Source organism: Mytilus edulis, chromosome 1, assembly GCF_963676685.1.
Source record: "Mytilus edulis chromosome 1, xbMytEdul2.2, whole genome shotgun sequence".
In the NCBI taxonomy this organism is placed as follows: domain Eukaryota; kingdom Metazoa; phylum Mollusca; class Bivalvia; order Mytilida; family Mytilidae; genus Mytilus; species Mytilus edulis.
The window spans coordinates 101,706,533-101,726,725 of record NC_092344.1 but is presented as its reverse complement, the minus strand read 5'-3'; the positions used below and the strand labels follow the sequence as shown (position 1 = coordinate 101,726,725).

General features: G+C 29.9%; 1 protein-coding gene across 2 annotated transcripts; it reads left to right on the top strand.

Annotated features, from left to right (window-relative positions):
- The first annotated feature begins 32 nt into the window (after positions 1-32).
- On the top strand, positions 33-15,093 carry LOC139516343 (src kinase-associated phosphoprotein 2-like). Of its 2 annotated transcripts, none has more exons than XM_071306407.1 (7): positions 33-173; positions 1,652-1,810; positions 9,185-9,262; positions 11,760-11,843; positions 12,143-12,342; positions 12,844-12,949; positions 13,611-15,093. In XM_071306407.1, the coding sequence occupies exons 1-7, from the start codon at positions 134-136 to the stop codon at positions 14,189-14,191; spliced, it is 1,248 nt and encodes a 415-aa protein (XP_071162508.1). In that variant the 5' UTR covers positions 33-133; the 3' UTR covers positions 14,192-15,093. The 2 variants fall into 2 exon arrangements, with proteins under 2 accessions (XP_071162508.1, XP_071162501.1); XM_071306400.1 differs by having other exon boundaries at positions 11,760-11,849.
- The last annotated feature ends 5,100 nt before the right edge of the window (positions 15,094-20,193 follow it).

Sequence of the window (20,193 nt, the reverse complement as noted above, 5' to 3'; positions counted from 1 at the left end):
AATGGGGTCTTTTAGGAAACCCTCTCGTATTTTCATCAGTCTCGGATCTTTTCATGTGATATGGACTGAAAAAATTAACCAGGAAGAAGGAAGATAACATCATCAGTAAATTATAAGTGAAAGAACCAACATTATGTCAGGGTTTCACGAATCTATTAAGTCTTTATTATCAGGTAAAATGCACAACCGCTAGCCCTACTTTCTTTTTAAAAGATTATGAATAGAAAAACCTTTTATAAATACATACTCCGTAACTCGGATAGTGATGTTTTCAGGGCGGACCATTTTTGTTCGAGACATCAGGAACATATATGTTAGATATACTGTTCCCAGGAGACATGTATGAATTGTTATTTTGGGGAAATTCGGGATTTACACTTATCGGGATTCTCTATAATCATTCATTAGGCAGCAACCATTTGATTTTCTGGGGGGGGCTATGGTTTTTTTTGGAAAAAAAAGTTTGTTTCCAGTTTTTGGAGAAAAAAATAATTTGTTTTTGATTCTGAGAAAAAAAATTTGTTTGTTTCACCCTCAGCTGCCACTATATGTAATGCTAAAATTGAAAGAAAAAAATTGTTTTCGACTTGTCGCGAAAAAAATAGATTGTTTTTCGCCGCAGGCGAAAAAAAAAATTTGTCCAGAAAAAAAAACCATAGCCCCCCCCAGAAAATCAAATGGTTGCTGCCTTAGTTGTTGTTTTTTTATGAAACAAGAGAGAATGCTTCATTTTTTTTGGAATTCAGGATTTAGCATTTCCCCTCTGAATTCCTCCAACCACTTTTGTTTGTATGTCAACCTTCCATTAGCTGATTAGCATGACATGCTTTTGAGACATTTCGGCCATGAAACTGTTTAGCCTTATGACGTTTTGGCCATACACTAGTTTGACCTTGGTCGTTTTGGTCCATTTTTTCTTTTTTCCTGAATGCCTAAAATGTGCCTAAAAAATAGGTAAGTTATTTTTTCTGTATATGTGATACAGACTTTTTTTTAATAAAAAAAAAATATTTGTATAAGCTTGAACTTAGCTATAGACTGTTAAGCACTCTTTATAATCCATTTTTTGTTGTTGAAACGAGACTACTAATGCAACTTTTAAAATGTTTGTTTACTTCATGTTCTTCAAATATCAAATTGATTATAAAAAATAATGGTAAGTGTTATCTTCAATCAACTTCTTATTAACTTTCATATACTACTTATTTTTTTAAAGTTATAAAAGGTAAATAAATGAGAGTCATAAAATACCAGTTCAACAAAATATCTTTTAATCTTAAATAAAAGTTTACTTAAACTCTCAGCTAAACTACTTTTATTACATGGCTGAAGTTGACATGTGGCTGAAACAACCAACGCCAAACTGGAAATATGGCCAAAATATCTTGTTTCCACGCAACCTCCTGCATAAACGTCCTCTTCGCATCAGAATGGCCAGGAGTTAAACATTCCATGTGACCACTTTAAAAGCTGAACATAGCTGAGTTACAATTTAAAACTACCAATATGGCATATTTTGATGACTCCCTTCATATTTTCGTATTATAAAAATTAAAAGTTCACAGTTAAATTATATTACCGGTAATGTTTATTTGTTTATTTTATAACTTGTACATTTTATTTCATGATGATAGAAATTGGTATATTTCAGATATTGAAAAGTTTCTAATAGAGACATTGAAGAATGAGAAATTGGGGAAATCTGCAAAAAGCTATAAACAAGAAATAATAGACAAAATATGCAAACTTAAGGAAGAATGGCCACAATTAGGAAGTGTGCACACTGCAGAACAAGTTAAACCAGCTAAAGGTAAAAATATATTTTTAGTAACGGAGATCTTTAGTTGCAAAATGAAATTGTTTGTTCTTATATAATTATAACATGATTTTGAATATGACTTTAGTTGTATTCCAATTTAGAACATACTTAAAAGTAGCATTATCTGACAAAAAAAATAGTGCTTTTGGTGTCATTATTTACTTAATATTTAAGTAACTTAAAAATTTTGTTGCAAATTGGCTAAAAAAAGGTGATACATGTACAATTCAGGATATATAGAATAGAATAGAAATATATATAGAATAGAATAGGATATTTTTATTTCCCAAATTACAGGGCCCATAAAGGGCATAAAATCAGTTACAATTGATTTACGACGAGTTAAACTTAAATAAGATAAAATATTTTGAAAGCTGTTAAAATTGAAAAAAAAACATGGTTGCATGAATAAATCATGATTTTGAATTGTGGTCTAACACCTTTAAAAGCAGTATTTGTTAACGCCTGAAGTTTTTCTAAATTTTTTTTATTGAGTGTAGGATATTAATCAGTTATGATAAATGATAAAAGAATTTACATTACTTGATATATATACCTGTTTATTGCAGTATGAGACATAATAGTATATGTAGTTAATAGCTCATGTTCACATTAAATAATGTTATCATCATAGATACTTTGTATTACCAGTAAATACTGCATGTTTTAGCATGTAACTCAAGCATACATTGTATATATATATATTATATATTAGAAATATTGTTGCATTTAACAATTAGGGAGAAGACAGCAACGAAAAATAAAAAATGGTACAATGAATTCATCCTTTATTTCTTGGCTTGGTAGAGTACAATTTGATTCTAGCTATAACTCCTTTGCACTATGCAGGCAGCTAAAAGAAAACAAGATTATAGTGAGATACTGCTTTTTACCCATCAGGCTTTTAAAGCTGTTTTTAAACTGATGTCAGTCATTGTCAGTTGAGATTTGTACAAGGATATAAATAATGTGTTAAAGTTTTATTTTAGTTTATACTGCTGTTCATATTACTTTACACATGTTAATTTAGAAACAAGTTTTATATGAAGATTAAGTAATCAGAAAATAGTATAAGATTTGATTTAAAAATATTTAGGAAGAAGTTATGTGGAATATTACAAAACTTGTAGCAAAAGTATCCTATGGTTAAAGAAAATTACAAGGAGATGTTGAATAGGCATTTAAGTGCCCTTAAATCTTACCCATGAATTTTCAGTAAATTTGTCAAGTACACCATTTCCTTCCATCATATTAATGTACACCATCATCATACTTTCTACCTGCTGGGAAAACAAAATTTTAAAGTTACAGAATTTGGAGTATTTGTTCTCCTTCCTCAAGGATGTTAGGTTCTATATACATGATATAAAGGACCTTTAAAATGAAATATTTCTTTGTTCATTTGTCAATTTGTCTTTTTAATTTTATATGGCTTTTTCTCTGAAATAATTAAGAGAAAGTAACAGAAATTTGCCTAGAAGCCTTATTATTTAATATCAAATTACTTAGTTCTCTCTCTATGATACATTTGTTAGCAAATTATTGTTAGAACTTTTTCCAGTTAGTTATTTATCATAGTATCCATATTTATGATATTTAGGTTAAGTTATCATTCAGTAAACCCTCTGGACTGCACATATTTTAAAATGTAATTGTTGTTACCATTTTTACAGAATTGTTCACTTAGTCAGTTTACATAAGAAATAGACCCGTTCACACTAGCATTTTATTTTAATCGATCTAACTTGAATCGATCTAAATAAAACCAGTTAGTGTTCACATTATCTTTAATCATAACGATCTCTATCGGTCTAAACCGATCCACTGCGTTCACACTACAATTAAAAACGCAATCGATCTAACCTTTTTACCCGTAAAACTGTAAACATTGTGTATAAATAGAACTGATTTATTAAATTCATCTATTAATACTCTGACACACACACTTGAAAAAAAAATTGGATAAAGTTATTGTTTTCCTGAATCAGAATTTAAGGTAACGTTTTGGTACAGGTGTTATTGCTGTTTTCTTTAATTTTGAAAAAAATATCTGTAGTAACGAAGTTACAACACGACGAAGTATTGCGGTTCCTGAAAAGAAAAAAACTCATCATAAGAAAAGAAGACACAGATTTCACAAATCTATGCGATGGCGAAGACCAAATGTTTTCAGTTTGTTTTAAATGTCTGTAAACAGAGACATATATATAGTTTAGACGGATTGAAGATCGATTCAAAGCGTTCACATTGGCCCTTAAATCGATCTAAAGTGAACCGATTTAGTTTAAATCGATAAAAATGTCCTAGTGTGAACGGGGTCTAACATGTCACAAAGCTGTGAAGCAGTTTTAATGTAGAGCTGAACAAAAGATATGAATTTAAAGATGATAGTTTTAAAAATAAAGGATTACAATTCTATTCAACTAGTTTATTGCTACACTTATAACTACAGGAAGTAACAAAAGCTCCATTTTGTTTTTTCTGTACTGAACATTCATTTAGTCTAGATTCTAGGAATCACATAAAATAAATGTTGTATTATATCAGTCCATCAAGAATGTGCAATAATGAATTCTTACAGTTTTCTGAATTTACAGTTATAAAGCTGATATAGTTTAAAGAGAAAGAAGAACATTCTGTTACTGATTATTATATTTTAGTGATTTTGTAAGCCAAAAAAGTGTCCCATGAAATTGAGTCCTCTAGAACATTATTTCACAGTTCAGCCGTGAAATTTTGTTCAAGGGACAAAATATCACATTTGTAAACCATAAAATAGTGTCTCCCTTAGTGAAAAATTGTCCCTAGTACTTGCACATAATTTCATGGATGTTATATAAAAATATGTCACAAAGGACAATATTTCATAGTGTAGCCATTTTTTCTGTCCCTAATGAAGGGAAATAATTTAGAAATCATTGAAATGTTTTAATCAATTAGTTTTAAAATAATAGTTGAAATTTAAATAAAGACAACACAGATGTGAACAAAAATGGAAAGTGATGAATATAAACAGCTGTATAATTATGTGTGTGATGGTCAATACCCTCCAGAATTTGAAAATAATGATAGATCATTTAAAAGGAAGGCAAAGCAGTTTCACATTAAAAACAATGAAATGTATTATATCAATGTTGACAAAAAACAACAACACAAGAGCAAACATTAAAACTTGATATTCAATCATAATTGCAATCAAGCATTTATGAATATTATTCCTGACATTTTTGATTTTGTTAAAAAGGATAATTCAAAGATGTTAAAACAATTCATAGATTCCTATTGCTTATTTAAATACAAATGTCAATTTAGTCTTATTATTTTTTGTTAAATAAATTTTTTGGTATAAGACAAGACTTTTATGCAATATGGACATGATTTTACTATGAAAATAGAATCTCTTGCCAAGGGACACTTTTACATAGAGGTGGACAATATTTTATAATAAAATTATGTCCTGGACCAAATTTCATAGATCATGTCTGTGAAATTTTGTTCATGGGACATAATTTTATGGGGGACACTATTTAATCCTACAATTACTTTAAATTTTCTTTCATAACATTTACAAAGTTACTTTTCTTTCACAACATATACAATGTCACTTTTTTATTACAACATTTACAATGTCATTTTTCTTTTACAATTACAATGTAATCTTTCTTTTATAACAATTACAATGTAATTTTTTCTTTTACAAGGAGTACAATGTTAGTTTTCTTTTATACTATATATACAATTATTGTTGAAGTAAGCATTTGAATAAGTCAGACCATCAAATTACATTTCCAATAAGTATTTTTTTAAAAGGTATATGTTATTTTGCTCTTTTTGGCATTATAACTTTTACATGTGTATATATGAGTGTGTTAATTTGATTGCCTTATGTGCCTTAGACTGGTTTGGCACATTAACTCGATGGAGAAGGAACAGTCGTATTATTTCATGGATTGGTAAGATTTTGCATGTATCATGATTTATCTGGTTTCTCAATTTTACTTTTGGTTTCAGGAAATTATTTAAAATGTTTTGTAATATATTTCCTCAATTTTTACTAATTTGAACAAAGGTTAGTATTACATTTGAGATGGTGTATCATCATACAGTCTTATGTTGTAGTAAAATACAGCAAAGGCAATACTGGTAAATGACAGATTTCCTAAGAATATCTGTGTTACAGGATTACAGACTTAACAAAAAATTTAGTCAACCATTTCTTCTTTAAGGTATTGTCCTTGAATGGTTCTGATGTATGATGGCAATTAATTCTTTGGTTTTCAGTAAATCATTAGTTTCTTTAAAATAATTGAAATTTCTGCCAAAATTGTACAAATATCTTGTTGTCTCAAATCAATTGACGTTTATTTAAGGTCACCTTTGGTTATCAGCATGAATATGAAGGTTTAACAAGCATGACGAGGATTGGTTGTTTATCAATTTAGTACTGATTTGAAGTGTCTTTCCATACATTTAACCTACTACAGTGAAGAAAAAAGTAGCAAATTGCATGCTGTAACAGCAAGATCTTAAATTTAAAGGTGTGGAAATTAACATTTTGGTTTTTAGGGATGTAAAAAAAAAATCAGTTCTAAATACAAAAAAGGTGTTAAGACACTATTTATCAATAATGTATATAACTTTTAAAGGAGTATATTAAAATGTTTGTCTCCTCTAAAGTTGAAACATATGTACTTGGTAATGTTATTATTTAACATATTTTTTTTTTTTTACATTTTAATATTTCTAGTATGAAAAGATAAACCTGCATTTTCATTCATGGTGGATCAAGCCAAATATTTAATTCATAATTATGGAGTACAAAATATCATAAAATAGGTACAAAATAAGGAGAATTAATGAATTTTGAGTGTTTAAAAGCAGATGCTGTATTTAATTGGTTTAATGAAAAATATTCAATAATTCTTAATTCTGGTAACCATTGCTTTAAAACTTTCGTAATATTGTAAGTCATAGCTTTTTTTAATTCTTAAAATGCATTTTTTTCAGTATTGTAGGTTCACGATTTTAAATTTATGGATAGAAGTCTATTTTGATTAACTTATGTTGATGGATTTTTATCTTATTTTAATAAAAGAAATGAATCTACAGAATTTATGATGTTAGAGCTAGTGTCAGTAATCAGAGGATTTCACTTTTTAGGCTAGCAGTTGGTGAAAACTACATCAGATCATTTAATTTTACTTAAATTAATACATGTATATTTTACTTTAATTAATATATTTATATTGGTTTTATTTTTATAATGCATGTTCTAAAGGTGAAACATTTGTATGTTAAATCTTATTTTTTTTAAAGGATTCATTGATAAAGTTCTTAAATGTGTTCAAAAGAAGTAGATGAAAACAAGTATAGGCAAGTGTACAGCCTTCAACAATGAGAAAACATATAGTTGGCTTTGAAAGGCGCTGACATGAAAAATGGAAAACAATTCAAATGAAAATAAACCCAAACATAACCAATTATGAAAAACAAATTGCATGCCAGAAATGAACCAAAGGCAACCACTGAATTTCAGGCTACTTGTGTTTATGAGTACACAGACAAAATGCTGTCTCTTTATACCCTGGCATGCCCATTGGAAGCAATTTCATATATTATATTCCAATCTTTAATTGCGTAAACCCCTCAGGGTTTACACAGTATATATTGGACGATGTCCGTAGTCTTTCGCAACACCGGATGTTATTTGGAATACATCTGTTCTTTCCAAGGCAACCTTGCATATAAATGTGCAATAGCTTATTAATTGACCTGTTGAATAAGCATTAGCATCTTAAAGTTGCCATCTAGAGATATGTTACATAGGATGCATAATTTATTATGACGCAAGCTACTTTTAATTATCATTTGAATACTTCCCTGCACGCAATTACAAGCTGCTAATATTTACTTTCAATATATGTGTGGTTATTTTAATTAGAGTCAAACGTTGAAACCAACTGTGTTTAGATATGAGATAAGATTTTCATGTAAGCAATACGATTTAGTTTATATTCGAAATGTGTTTTGTTAACTATAATCTATAAAAGAAGTATTACTATCATTTCAAGTCATTTAAGATTATGAGTCTAGGGAATCAGGCTATTTTTTTCAACTGAAATTCAAAGGAAGCTAGTCTTTCTTGCACTTTCTTGAAATTTTACGTCTAGGATAGACCAAGGACGTGTATACATAATCTAAAAAACGTGCCTCGAATAGGTGTAAAAAATGAGGATTTTTCAAAAAAATATTGTTTATTGAAAATAAAGTTAAAATTAATTATGAAAGTATATTTCCGTTTTTGTTTTCATTTAAAATGCAAATTCAAAGTTATTTTCTGTGTTTAAATTACTTTTTATTAAAAAAATACATTCCATCTACGTTAGACAAACTCCAGACATACGCCAACATACGTCACCTGAATGCCTGATAAATGCTTAGTACACTTTTCGCACGCCCAATACACGCTTTTAGCTCGTTGTGCACACGATACAGATATGATTGACAGGTTGAACCATCCAAAATTACTAGTGTATTGGTAGCGTGCATGATCTTTTACCATGGCCGATGTACGTCGGAGCTATAAATTGATGTGTGCCGCCGGTATTACATTCAGTAAACAATCAATGTCAGTTTCTAATTCTTATACAACAAAAGTAATATAAAACAATACATCTTTATTAAACAATTATCTAATATATAATGAAAAACAAGCATTTGGGTTTACAATTGCAATTCTTTTTTTTAAGAAAGCAACTTGTTAATAAGATTTTTTTACTTTTTGTATGGACAAAAGGGAGATAACTCAATTTAAAATATTGCATTAATAATTTACTTTCCAAAGACACATGATACAATGTAATTGTAATTTTATAATGGGGGAGATATAAGTCTTGATTTATTGTAAGTAATTATCTTTTGATTAGATACAAATAATTTTGAAGTTCATTCCAAACATGTATCATAGGGACAGAGTTTGAGTTGCATACAATCAGGAACATTTAAAATGTAAATGTTGTTTTAAAAAAAATAATACATAATAATGACCGCTACTGCAGGAACCCATATCTCTTCATATATTGCTTTTACCCAAAATACTGGATCCCTGCATGTATATCACATCATTTGCATTAGACAGTGTGTTATATTTCATTATTGTAAGTATAACATACATATGCAGCTGTATTCATTTTCATATATATAGTAAAAGAATTAATGATAACACATCATTGTTCATAAGGAAGATATCAACACAATCAAAATATTTGAACTATTTTTCCTTTTCCTCTGTTGAAGATAATCAAATCTTGGGTTTCAATACATATGTATTCCAACCTTTTTGCAATTAATGAATTTGTATTACAGATGTACCAAAAGATGATGAATCAACAAGAACTGGTGGTAGTTCTAATACAGATGAAACAGAAGACCCTTATGCTGATAGTGAGTATATTGAATACATAAAAACTTCAGTGACATGGCTCTAAAATGGGTAATTTCAAACTTATTTAATGTATTAGTTAAATTTTCATGAAATGAACTTAATTGCAAACAATTCAAAAGTTCATGTTGATAATGATCATGTATCTGATTGATCTGAATTTGAATTTTAGACAAGACAAATACTTTATTAAAGTCTCACCTTATGTACGTACATCTAAAACATATAAATATATTAAACAACAGCGTAAACATAAGCCACTCTAAAAAGAGTAACGAGAGACTGACTAAAACACATATACATAAAAATTTATATAAATATATACACGTATTAAACCTATGTGTTACATCAACCTATATAAAAGGTTAATTTCAGCTTATACATAAAACACTCAAAAAAGAGTAATGAGAAGCTGATTAAAACATATTGACATAAAACATGTAAAAGTAATTTACAATCATTAAATATATAAAACACTTTTTTATTTTTAATAATATATCATGGTAGATTTTGGCAGTATAAAATTGCATATCATCATTATTAAACATAAATATAAGTTTTTCACCATCAAGCATACTAATAAAACTATTCTCAAAGTGACTAGCATGATTAAAAAAGCTATCACGTAAATCTGCATATATTGGACATTACAATAAAACATGTTTTTCATTTTCAATATCATTACAATTAAAACACAATCTTTTTTCTAAACAGAAATTCTGGTATCTTCCTGTTTCTATTCTAATAGGTGCAACACCACACCGAATTTTAGACATAGCACTCCTGTATTTACCAGGCATATTTTTAAGCAAATAATTCTCAACACTATATACATATTTAAATTTTCTGTAAGTTCATAATTTACTTGTATCATTAGAAATCAGTTTTATTAACCACTCCTGCTTAAAATTTTCAAATAATACATTTTCGATACCTTTTATATCATTCTTACTTAGAATATAATTAGTATTACATAAACTGTTCATACCAAGACTTATAAATTTGGAATTTACTCTTAATTGCCCATTTTTTATTCTACCCTTTCGGTAGGAATTACTCCATAAAAAAACTTTTTTATTCAACCTCTCATCACACATTTTTGTTAATCGTTACCAGTTTCTAAATACACAAGACCATTGCTTAATACTACAAGGCACCCATAAAGAAGCGCATGCATCTATTTTATGTCAGGACTTAATTTGACATTGTAAATGTGTTTCATGTGTTTATTGTTCATTTCTGCTTTGGATGCCATTTCAAATATATTTTGATTAATTTGAAAATATGTGTTCACCATTACAATTAAAAGAGTAAAGCATTTATGTGTTTGGAATTACCTGTGTGTTAACTGGACTTACAGGCATGGCAGGGCATTAACCTAACAGTTATAAAAATTAAAAGTGGAAGAACTAAAGTAACTTTTATAAATTCAACAAAAGAGAGATAAAAGTTTCATTTTATAAAATGTTCATATATAAACATATGCTATTGACTGAAAAATAAACTTACATTACAAGTACTGATTAATGCAAATGCTTTTTACCTTCAATAATCCAACAATTCTAAAATAATGTCAAACTGTACTTTCATTTTTATTCCTGGGATGTCAATTTTTGAAGATTTTGTGAACTACAGATTTAAATGTTCAAAGAGGTACACATTTTCTATATGCTTGTATGCAGACTTATGTAAATCCATGAGATCAAATATCCACATAGATTGATACACACAAAAATAAATGAATCCACAGTGAATTATGATACAATTTAACCATGAATGTATATTTCCCCTGGTGAGGAAACAACTCAGGTCTATGCAAATTGTATTCTTTAAACTGACATCTTTTGATCAGTAATTATCTAGGTAAATCCTGGTATGTATAACATTAAACATCTGACATCCTGGTCAAGCAAATTACTTTACATTAATATAGGATATATAGGATTTAATACATTGTGGTAGTTACAATGAAATTTCCTTTTTAACATGGAGTTTTTATATACTAGAATAAGTATAAGGAATAAAGACAAAGGTAAATCACTAATTGGCATTGTTTGTTTTGTTTATCTAAATACAATGTACTTTCTTAAGAAACTACCTCTGCACCAAAAAGGTTACTTTGCTCTGAAAAAAAGTTTATTTTTAAACATTTGTAACGTTATTGAGTATGATACTCGTGATACAGTTGTTAGTTTTATGTATTGTGGATTCATTTGTTTCTTGGGTACAAATTTTCGGGGAAGGTTTTGAATTCAAGGTTTTTTTAAGATTTAGTTGAGCATTTAAGTTCATGGTTCACCTTAACCTACTTAATCCACGTAAATTAATAATTCAGGGTTAATAATGAATCCACGGTATCAAATTTACCAAAGAAAGATTTATACTGTAATGCGGAATACTTTCTGATTTGTCTCATCAGTATGTTATAGTTATGATAGTTGAAAAATTAAAAATCATTAATGTTAATAAATGATACAAATTAAATGTTTGGTGTTACAGGTAGTGCAGACATACCAAATGTGCCGGCCATGGACCTTACTAATTTCACAAAGGCTGGATTTTTGGAAAAGAAAAGACCTACAGGTATTAGTATGTAGCTTGGATTCTAAGCATGTATATTTTTATAAAAGGTTTGCAAAAGTTTAAATGGTTGGAAATAAAATGTTTGATCACTGACCATGGATGGGTAGTTTGTCTTTTTATATTAAAGCATGACAGTCAAAGTCTTTATCTTAAAGTAGTATGTCCCCATTGCGATAAGTTTATTATTACGCAATATGTTTGAATAATGAATCTTCCTTAATCACTATGGATATTCCCCATAAATTACAACTTTAAAATATAGGCTTTGACTGTCATGCTATTTATACATATTTTTACAGGTCTGAAGACAATGCAAAAAAGATGGTGTGTTATTAAAGGCAATATATTTTTCTACTTTGATGGTAAAACATCAAAGAAAATGAGTGGGGCTTTCAGATTATCAGATTATAGTTTTGAAGAAGCACCAGAGATGGTGAAGGAAGAAAAGAAAAAGGAACTTTGCTTTAAACTTGTTAGACCTGCCAACAGAACCTATGAAGTAAGTATATCTTAACCTAATTATAGAAATATGTATGCATTTGGAAATCGTCAAGATACCTATAATCATTGATAGAAATGATACATGTGGTTTTCATGATTTTAGAGAAACAACAATTGAAAAATGTGAAATAGATCATTTGCATCATTTGGTCACTGGTGGAGAGTTGTCTCATTGGCAATTCTACTACTTATTTTTATTTTTTCACTTATAATGCACAACAGATGACATGACATTACTTTCTTGAAATATTGATTTCTTGAGAATCTGTCCACAGAATTCTCATTTTTAAAATTATGTAGTTTTGCTGCGTAAATTTCTATTAATATTTGAAGTCAATTTTTTTAATTTTTTTTGTCAAATCCCGCAACATATGCCATGGTAATTGATACCATTTTTGTCTATTGTACAATTTGTTTTAGTGAGAGAGAAAAAAATGAGTGGGATGTGAAAATTCTCATATTTTCTTGTTCAAAATATTTAAAAAAATGTTTATTCCAGTTTATGGCTTCAAGTAAAAGTGAAGTTGAAGAATGGAAAACTGCAGTCAAACAAGCCAGTGTTGTTGTTCCGTCTAAAATCACAGATGTTGATAATGAAGATGATGGTAAGCCATTCTGTAACTGGATAATATTCTTTTTTTAATACAATATTTACATTTAAGTTTTACTGCTGTCTATCGAGTTACTTTCAACTATTTCGATTTTGATGATGCTGCACTGAAAAGAAAATTCCTCTACTGTATTACAAAGTTGATCAATATCTCAACCATGCACTGAAAATAGATAAACTTTTTTAATTTTATATTATTTAAAATCATCATATGCATAGTATAAATTCTCTGTTTCTGGTGCACAAATCTAGATAATGTACATTACATTTAAAAAGTAGTCAAATGCGTAATTAAAAAAATCTTACAAATGGATTATTCCAAAGAATAACATCCCAACAGACATTATGTTCAAGAATGTAGAATATACATTGTTAATTTCTGGCAGTAACTATTACTCAACCAGTATTTAATATGAGGTTTTGAAATGTGTAAATCGTGAGTGTAACTTCCAGATGGTATTCTGTTCTGTTCATCATCATATGTACAGTTGGAAATCTTGTGTAAAAAAATGATCTCCTCTGCAAACACTGCAAATTGATATCAACGTTTGTCCTGATTTAGCTAGGACACTATCAATAATAATTTCACAAGAACATTTTCTTATGAAGTATTTCACATTCAATTAGTTAACCCTTTATAAATATATTTTTTTTAGGTGATATATATGAGCCTGTTGGAGAGGAAGCACAGGAAACACAAGAACTTTACGATGATGGAACAGAAGGAGATATTTATGAAGCAGAACCGGAGTCTTATCCACCAGAACCAATACAAGATGATATTTATGATGAAGGAGCATCTGTACCAATACAAGAGGAGATGTATGAAGATGCCTCAACTCCCTCTTTGCCATCTGTACCTCCACCACGACAGGCACGTCCTCCACCACCCCCAGTTCCTGATGATGATCCATACCAAAGCAGACCACTTCCACCAATAAGGGAGCCACCTAAGAAGAAAGAAGAACTTCCCCCTCTTCCACCACCAAATAAAGTTGTGGAGGAGGAACCAGAATCTTACAGAAATGAGGATGACTTTGAAAATATGTTTATGGGGAAATGGGACTGTACTGGGGACAATGAAAAAGAATTGTCTTTTAAAAAGGGTGATATTATTTACATTATAAATAGAGATTTTGATGACCGCTCATGGTGGGTTGGTGAACTGAATGGGAAATTTGGATTAGTTCCCAAAAATTATCTCACAGAGGCATATACAGAGACACTAACATTCTGATCTTGAAAATGTTAAGTGCACTTTTTATTTGGATCTACCGATAAAATATATATGGTATCTTCACTCACTGTCATGAATTCGGGCGGTAAGGAGATATTGTTTTAAACTCTTTTTGACAAGGTTAATTGGAAGCAGGTTTTTTAATGCATAAAATACATCTGTGTACCCTGAAATTTAATTTATTCATGATTGAAATATAAATAAAACCTTTGTTCTCTCTGATAAAAAAAAATGAAATGAATTTGACATGAATTGCAATTTGAATGATTGACCATTTTCCTTTATTCTATTGTTAGCTTGACAAGATTCTATCTTTGAATTCAAAAATATTCAGACATTTTTTTTCAATATTTGTTTTGACAGTGAGTGCAGGGACACTCAGGTTATCCTAGGAATACTGTGTGGATTGTTTTATAAATTTGCATGTCACTGAGTATTAATGTGTTTAGAATGAAGAAATATTTTGTTTGGTGTAGATCTGAATTAAAATGAAGTTTTTCATTTTGCATTATTATTAAGGTGCTTATTTTTTATTATATATCTTGAATATGTATAATGTTATGCCCTGATTTAGAAACTAGAAATTATTATCACTTTTTATGTATACTTTTAAGAATGTGGTTTTTTTTTGCTGACTTGTTGAAATGTTGAAATGTTTTAGTAAAGCATGCAGTACAGACTCTTAAGTGGCGATTTAATTAAGTTAATCAAATCTGCTTTTATCTCACTTATATCTTAAAAAATGTTTTTTTCAAAATCTTTTCATTTGATGTAGTGTTTTCTTATGCAACATGTTAACTTTGTAAGTTTTATAATTTACAGGTGCTCTATTTCATTTGATCAAATGAAACAATGTTTATACAAATATGATTTTCTTTCAAAAATGTGTATAAATTATAAAACTAGAGGCTCTAAAGAGCCTGTGTCGCTCACCTTGGTCTATGTGCATATTAAACAAAGTACACAAATGGATTCATGACAAAATTGTATTTTGGTGATGGTGATGTGTTTGAAGTTCTTACTTTACTGAACATTCTTGCTTCTTACAATTATATCTATAATGAACTTTGCCCATTAGTAACAGAGAAAAATATTTGGTAAAAATTTACATAAATTTACCAAATTAATGAAAATTGTTAAAAATTGACTATAAAGGGCAATAACTCCTTAAGGGGTCAATTGACCATTTAGGTCATGTGGACTTATTTGTAGATCTTACTTTGATGAACATTATCGCTGTTTACAGTTTATCGCTATCTATAATAGTATTCAAGATAATAACCAAAAACAGCAAAATTTCTTTAAAAATTACCAATTGGAGGGCAGCAACCCAACAACCGGCTGTCCAATTCATTTGAATATTTCAGGGCAGATATATATTGACTTGATTAACAATTTAACTCCTTGTCAGATTTCCTCTAAATGATTTGGGTTTCAGAGTTATAAGCAAAAAACTACATTTTACCCCTGTTCTATTTTTAGCCGTGGTGGCCATCTTGGTTGGATGGCCAGGTCATCGGACACATTTTTCAAACAAGGTACCTCAAAGATGATTGTGGCCAAGTTTGAATTAATTTGGCCCAGTAGTTTCAGAGGAGAAGATTTTTGTAAAAGATAACTAAGATTTACGAAAAATGGTTAAAAATTGACTATAAAGGGCAATAACTCCTTAAGGGGTCAACTGACCATTTCGGTCATGTTGACTTATTTGTAAATCTTACTTTGATGAACATTATTGCTGTTTACATTTTATCTCTATCTATAAAAATATTCAATATAATAACCAAAAACGGCAAAAATTTCATCAAAATTACCAATTCAGGGGCAGCAACCCAACAACAGGTTGACCGATTCATCTGAAAATTTCAGGGCAGATAGATCTTGACCTGATAAACATTTTTACTTAATGTCAGATTTCCTCTAAAAGTTTTGTTTTTTGAGTTATAAGCCAAAAACTGCATTTTACCCCTATGTTCTATTTTTAGCCGTGGCGGCCATCTTGGTTGGTTGACCGGTTCACGCCACACATTTTTTAAACTAGATACCCCAAAGATGATTGTGGCCAACTTTGGATTAATTTGGCCCATTAGTTTCAGAGGAGAAGATTTTTGTAAAAGATTACTTAGATTTATGAAAAATGGTTAAAAATTGACTATAAAGGGCAATAACTCCTTAAGGGGTCAACTGACCATTTCGGTCATGTTGACTTATTTGTAAATCCAACTTTGCTGAACATTATTGCTGTCTACAGTTTATCTCTATCTATAATAATATTCAAGATAATAACCAAAAACGGCAAAAATTTCCTCAAAATTACCAATTCAGGGGCAGCAACCCAACAACAGGTTGACCGATTCATCTGAAAATTTCAGGGCAGATAGATCTTGACCTGATAAACATTTTTACCCACATCAGATTTCCTCTAAATGCTTTGGTTTTTGAGTTATAAGCCAAAAACTGCATTTTACCCCTATGTTCTATTTTTAGCCGTGGCGGCCATCTTGGTTGGTTCACCGGGTCAGGCCACACATTTTTTAAACTAGATACCCCAAAGATGATTGTGGCAAAGTTTGGATTAATTTGGCCCAGTAGTTTCAGAGGAGAAGATTTTTGTAAAAGATTACTTATATTTATGAAAAATGGTTAAAAATTGACTATAAAGGGCAATAACTCCTAAAGGGGTCAACTGACCATTTCGGTCATGTTGACTTATTTGTAAATCTAACTTTGCTAAACATTATTGCTGTTTACAGTTTATCTCTATCTATAATAATATTCAAGATAATAACCAAAAACAGTAAAATTTCCTCAAAATGACCAATTCAGGGGCAGCAACCCAACAACGGGTTGCCCGATTCATCTGAAAATTTCAGGGCAGATAGATCTTGACCTGATAAACATATTTACCCCATGTCAGATTTCCTCTAAATGCTTTGGTTTTTGAGTTATAAGCCAAAAACTGCATTTTACCCCTATGTTCTATTTTTAGCCGTGGCGGCCATCTTGGTTGGTTGGCCGGGTCACGCCACACATTTTTTAAACTAGATACCCCAATGATGATTTTGGTCAAGTTTGGTTAAATTTGGCCCAGTAGTTTCAGAGGAGAAGATTTTTGTAAAAGTTAACGACGACGGACGCAGGACGACGACGGACGACGACGGACGCAGGACGACGGACGCCGGACGCAAAGTGATGGGAAAAGCTCACTTGGCCCTTCGGGCCAGGTGAGCTAAAAAAAGTGAATTGTCACAATAAAAGAGTTTGAAGTTTGTCATTATTATAATCATTTGGTAATAAAGTTAACAGATATTTCACTGATCATATTTGCATATATGCTAAAACTCTTGCCAAAAAACAACCCTTGTCTCAGAACAAAAATTGATATTCAGTCATGATTTTAAACATTTTGAATATATATAAAAAATTATGAATTTTTGAGGAGCTAGTAAAAAGATAAGAACTTGTTCATGAATATTTGTGATTTAACATTGAAAATTTAAGAGGGACCTCTGTCTGAACATGCTGAACAATATTTAACACTAAACTTGATCATAATTACTGAAATTTTGAAATGGAAAACAGAAGTTATTTATTTTTTAATGATTAAGTGAATTGTTGTCTTCTATATATCTTTTTGTAAATTGTAATATTCTATATACCCTTTTATGAATTGTTATATTCTATATATCCTTTTGAATATTTATTCTTTTCTCCACCATACTTTTGAAGATTTTTGTTCAAAACTTGTATGCTCTCTATTTTTGTTGAAATTCATGACATTTTAATATTCACAACTAATTTTTATCTAGTCTGTTTTATCTAGGTTGTCTGTTGTTGTAGCATTTTACAGTTTTATGCCTATTCATTCCAAATTTTGATAACATTGTATTTATTAATCTGTTTGTTTGCTGATGTTTTACAACAGTTTCAGAGCCCCTGACTATTTCATGGCAGAAAACAAGTATCAGGAGAGAACATGTCAACAATAGATGTTTTGGAACCAAGAAAATTGAAACTGATCACACTTTTTATTAGTTTTGTAAGGTGTGGAAGATTCAAAAGTATTCAGAAATTTTTATTCATCTGGTGCTACTGTCTGTTAACCACAAATCATGTTCCAAATTTCAATACTAAAATATATAATTACAATGGTTTCCATTTTATTTTATATTTTTTTTATTGATTGTCAAATATATTTGTTATTGATTAATAGTCTAAGTATTAATATTGTTGTTATAATGATTACATTTTATAAAATTGCTCTTAATTTGTGCAATAAATTTTTCATTTTAAAATATAGACTGATTATATTTTGTTGAACATATTATTTTATGCAAATTAAATTGACTCTTGAATGTAAGGACAGTCTGTAGGTTTTGTCTCATCCTAACATTGAAATTGTTGAGGGTATATATTTTTCAGTGGAACATAATTATCTGTTAGTCAGTTTGTTATCCTGTCATCACTTAGTTTCCTTTGTGTGCTCATGTGAGCTTATGCCATCACTTGGCATTCGTCGTCTGTCGTCATAAACTATTTCAAAAATCTTCTCCTCTGAAACTATTTGGCCAAATACCTTCAAACTATAACTAAATGTTCCTTAGGGTATATAGTTTAGGAATTGTATCCGAAGTTTTGATCCATCTAGAAACATGGCTGCCATGGCTAAAAATAGAACATAAGGGGTCGAATGCATTTTTAGGATTATATCTCAGAAACTAAAGTATCTAGAGCAAATCTTACATGGAGTAAAAATGTTCAAAGGTCAATTTCTATCAGCCCTGAAATTTTCTATGATTGAAGGTTAACTCTATCAAAACTTAATTGTTGTTCCTGTTTCAGACGATTAGATCAGGAAATGATTTTTTTTGTGGAAAGTAGGCTTGTTAAATGCACTTATCTATATATTTATATGCAAAAACAAAAAAGAAACAACTTTAAAATGGTTCTTGAGAACTAAATTCCGAAGGTAATAGGCCAGTGAGCACAGTAAATGATTTGAAACAGATTTATGGCAATTGAGGATATAAATTTCTTTTTTTGGGTTATTCTAATTCTTATTTTGTGCAGAACCACACTGATTCTATCAGAAAATATTTTGAAAATAATTTTATCAAAATGCTTGGCTTTTAATCGACAACATATTATCGACTTTTGAGGATTGATATTTCAACAGACAATCAGTATTCCAATGGGTTCTAACTGTGCACCCCTTCTGGCCGACTTGTTGTACTCTTATGAAGCAAAATTCATTCACAACCTTCTACATTGATTGATTGCTGGTTGCTTAACGTCCTGTGGATTCTAAAAGAAAAGAAAAAGCACCTTGCAAACTTTGAGTTAATTTTTTACTATCAGATGTATTGATGATGTCCTATCACAGAATAACCCATATTCCAGTCAGTACTTTTATCTCATATATGCCAGTGAACTTGAAATTAAGGATACTACTGGTGCAAGAAGGACTGCTATATACCTTGATTTTTTCCTTAATATTGATACAGATGGACGACTTCACACTAAAATCTATGACAAACGGGATGATTTCAACTTTCCAATGATCAATTTCCCATTTCTCTGCAGTAACATACCTCTGCTCCGTTGTATGATGTATCTCAATTGATACGTTATGCTCGTGCATGGTCACACTACATAGGAAAGTGCTCTTTACGCAGAAACTGCTCCAACAAAGTTATGAGAAGGAAAGATTAAAAATGACACTACGTAAATTTTATGGACACCATCACCAATTGGTTGATCTATAAATAAGTGTCGCAAGTCACGGTAAAAAAAAATAAGGCTGACTTTAATGCGTAGAATGCTTTTTTACATAGGTGAAAGAATCTTCTAGAGTGACCAACAAAGAATATTATTTTCCATGTTTTCCTTTTGACAATTTCAAAAGTACTCGTAAAGCGGATTTTTAATAAAACTGCGAATATTCAATCACCGAACACAGAGTAGCAACTGGTACTTTTGTGAGATATCATAGAATATCTTTT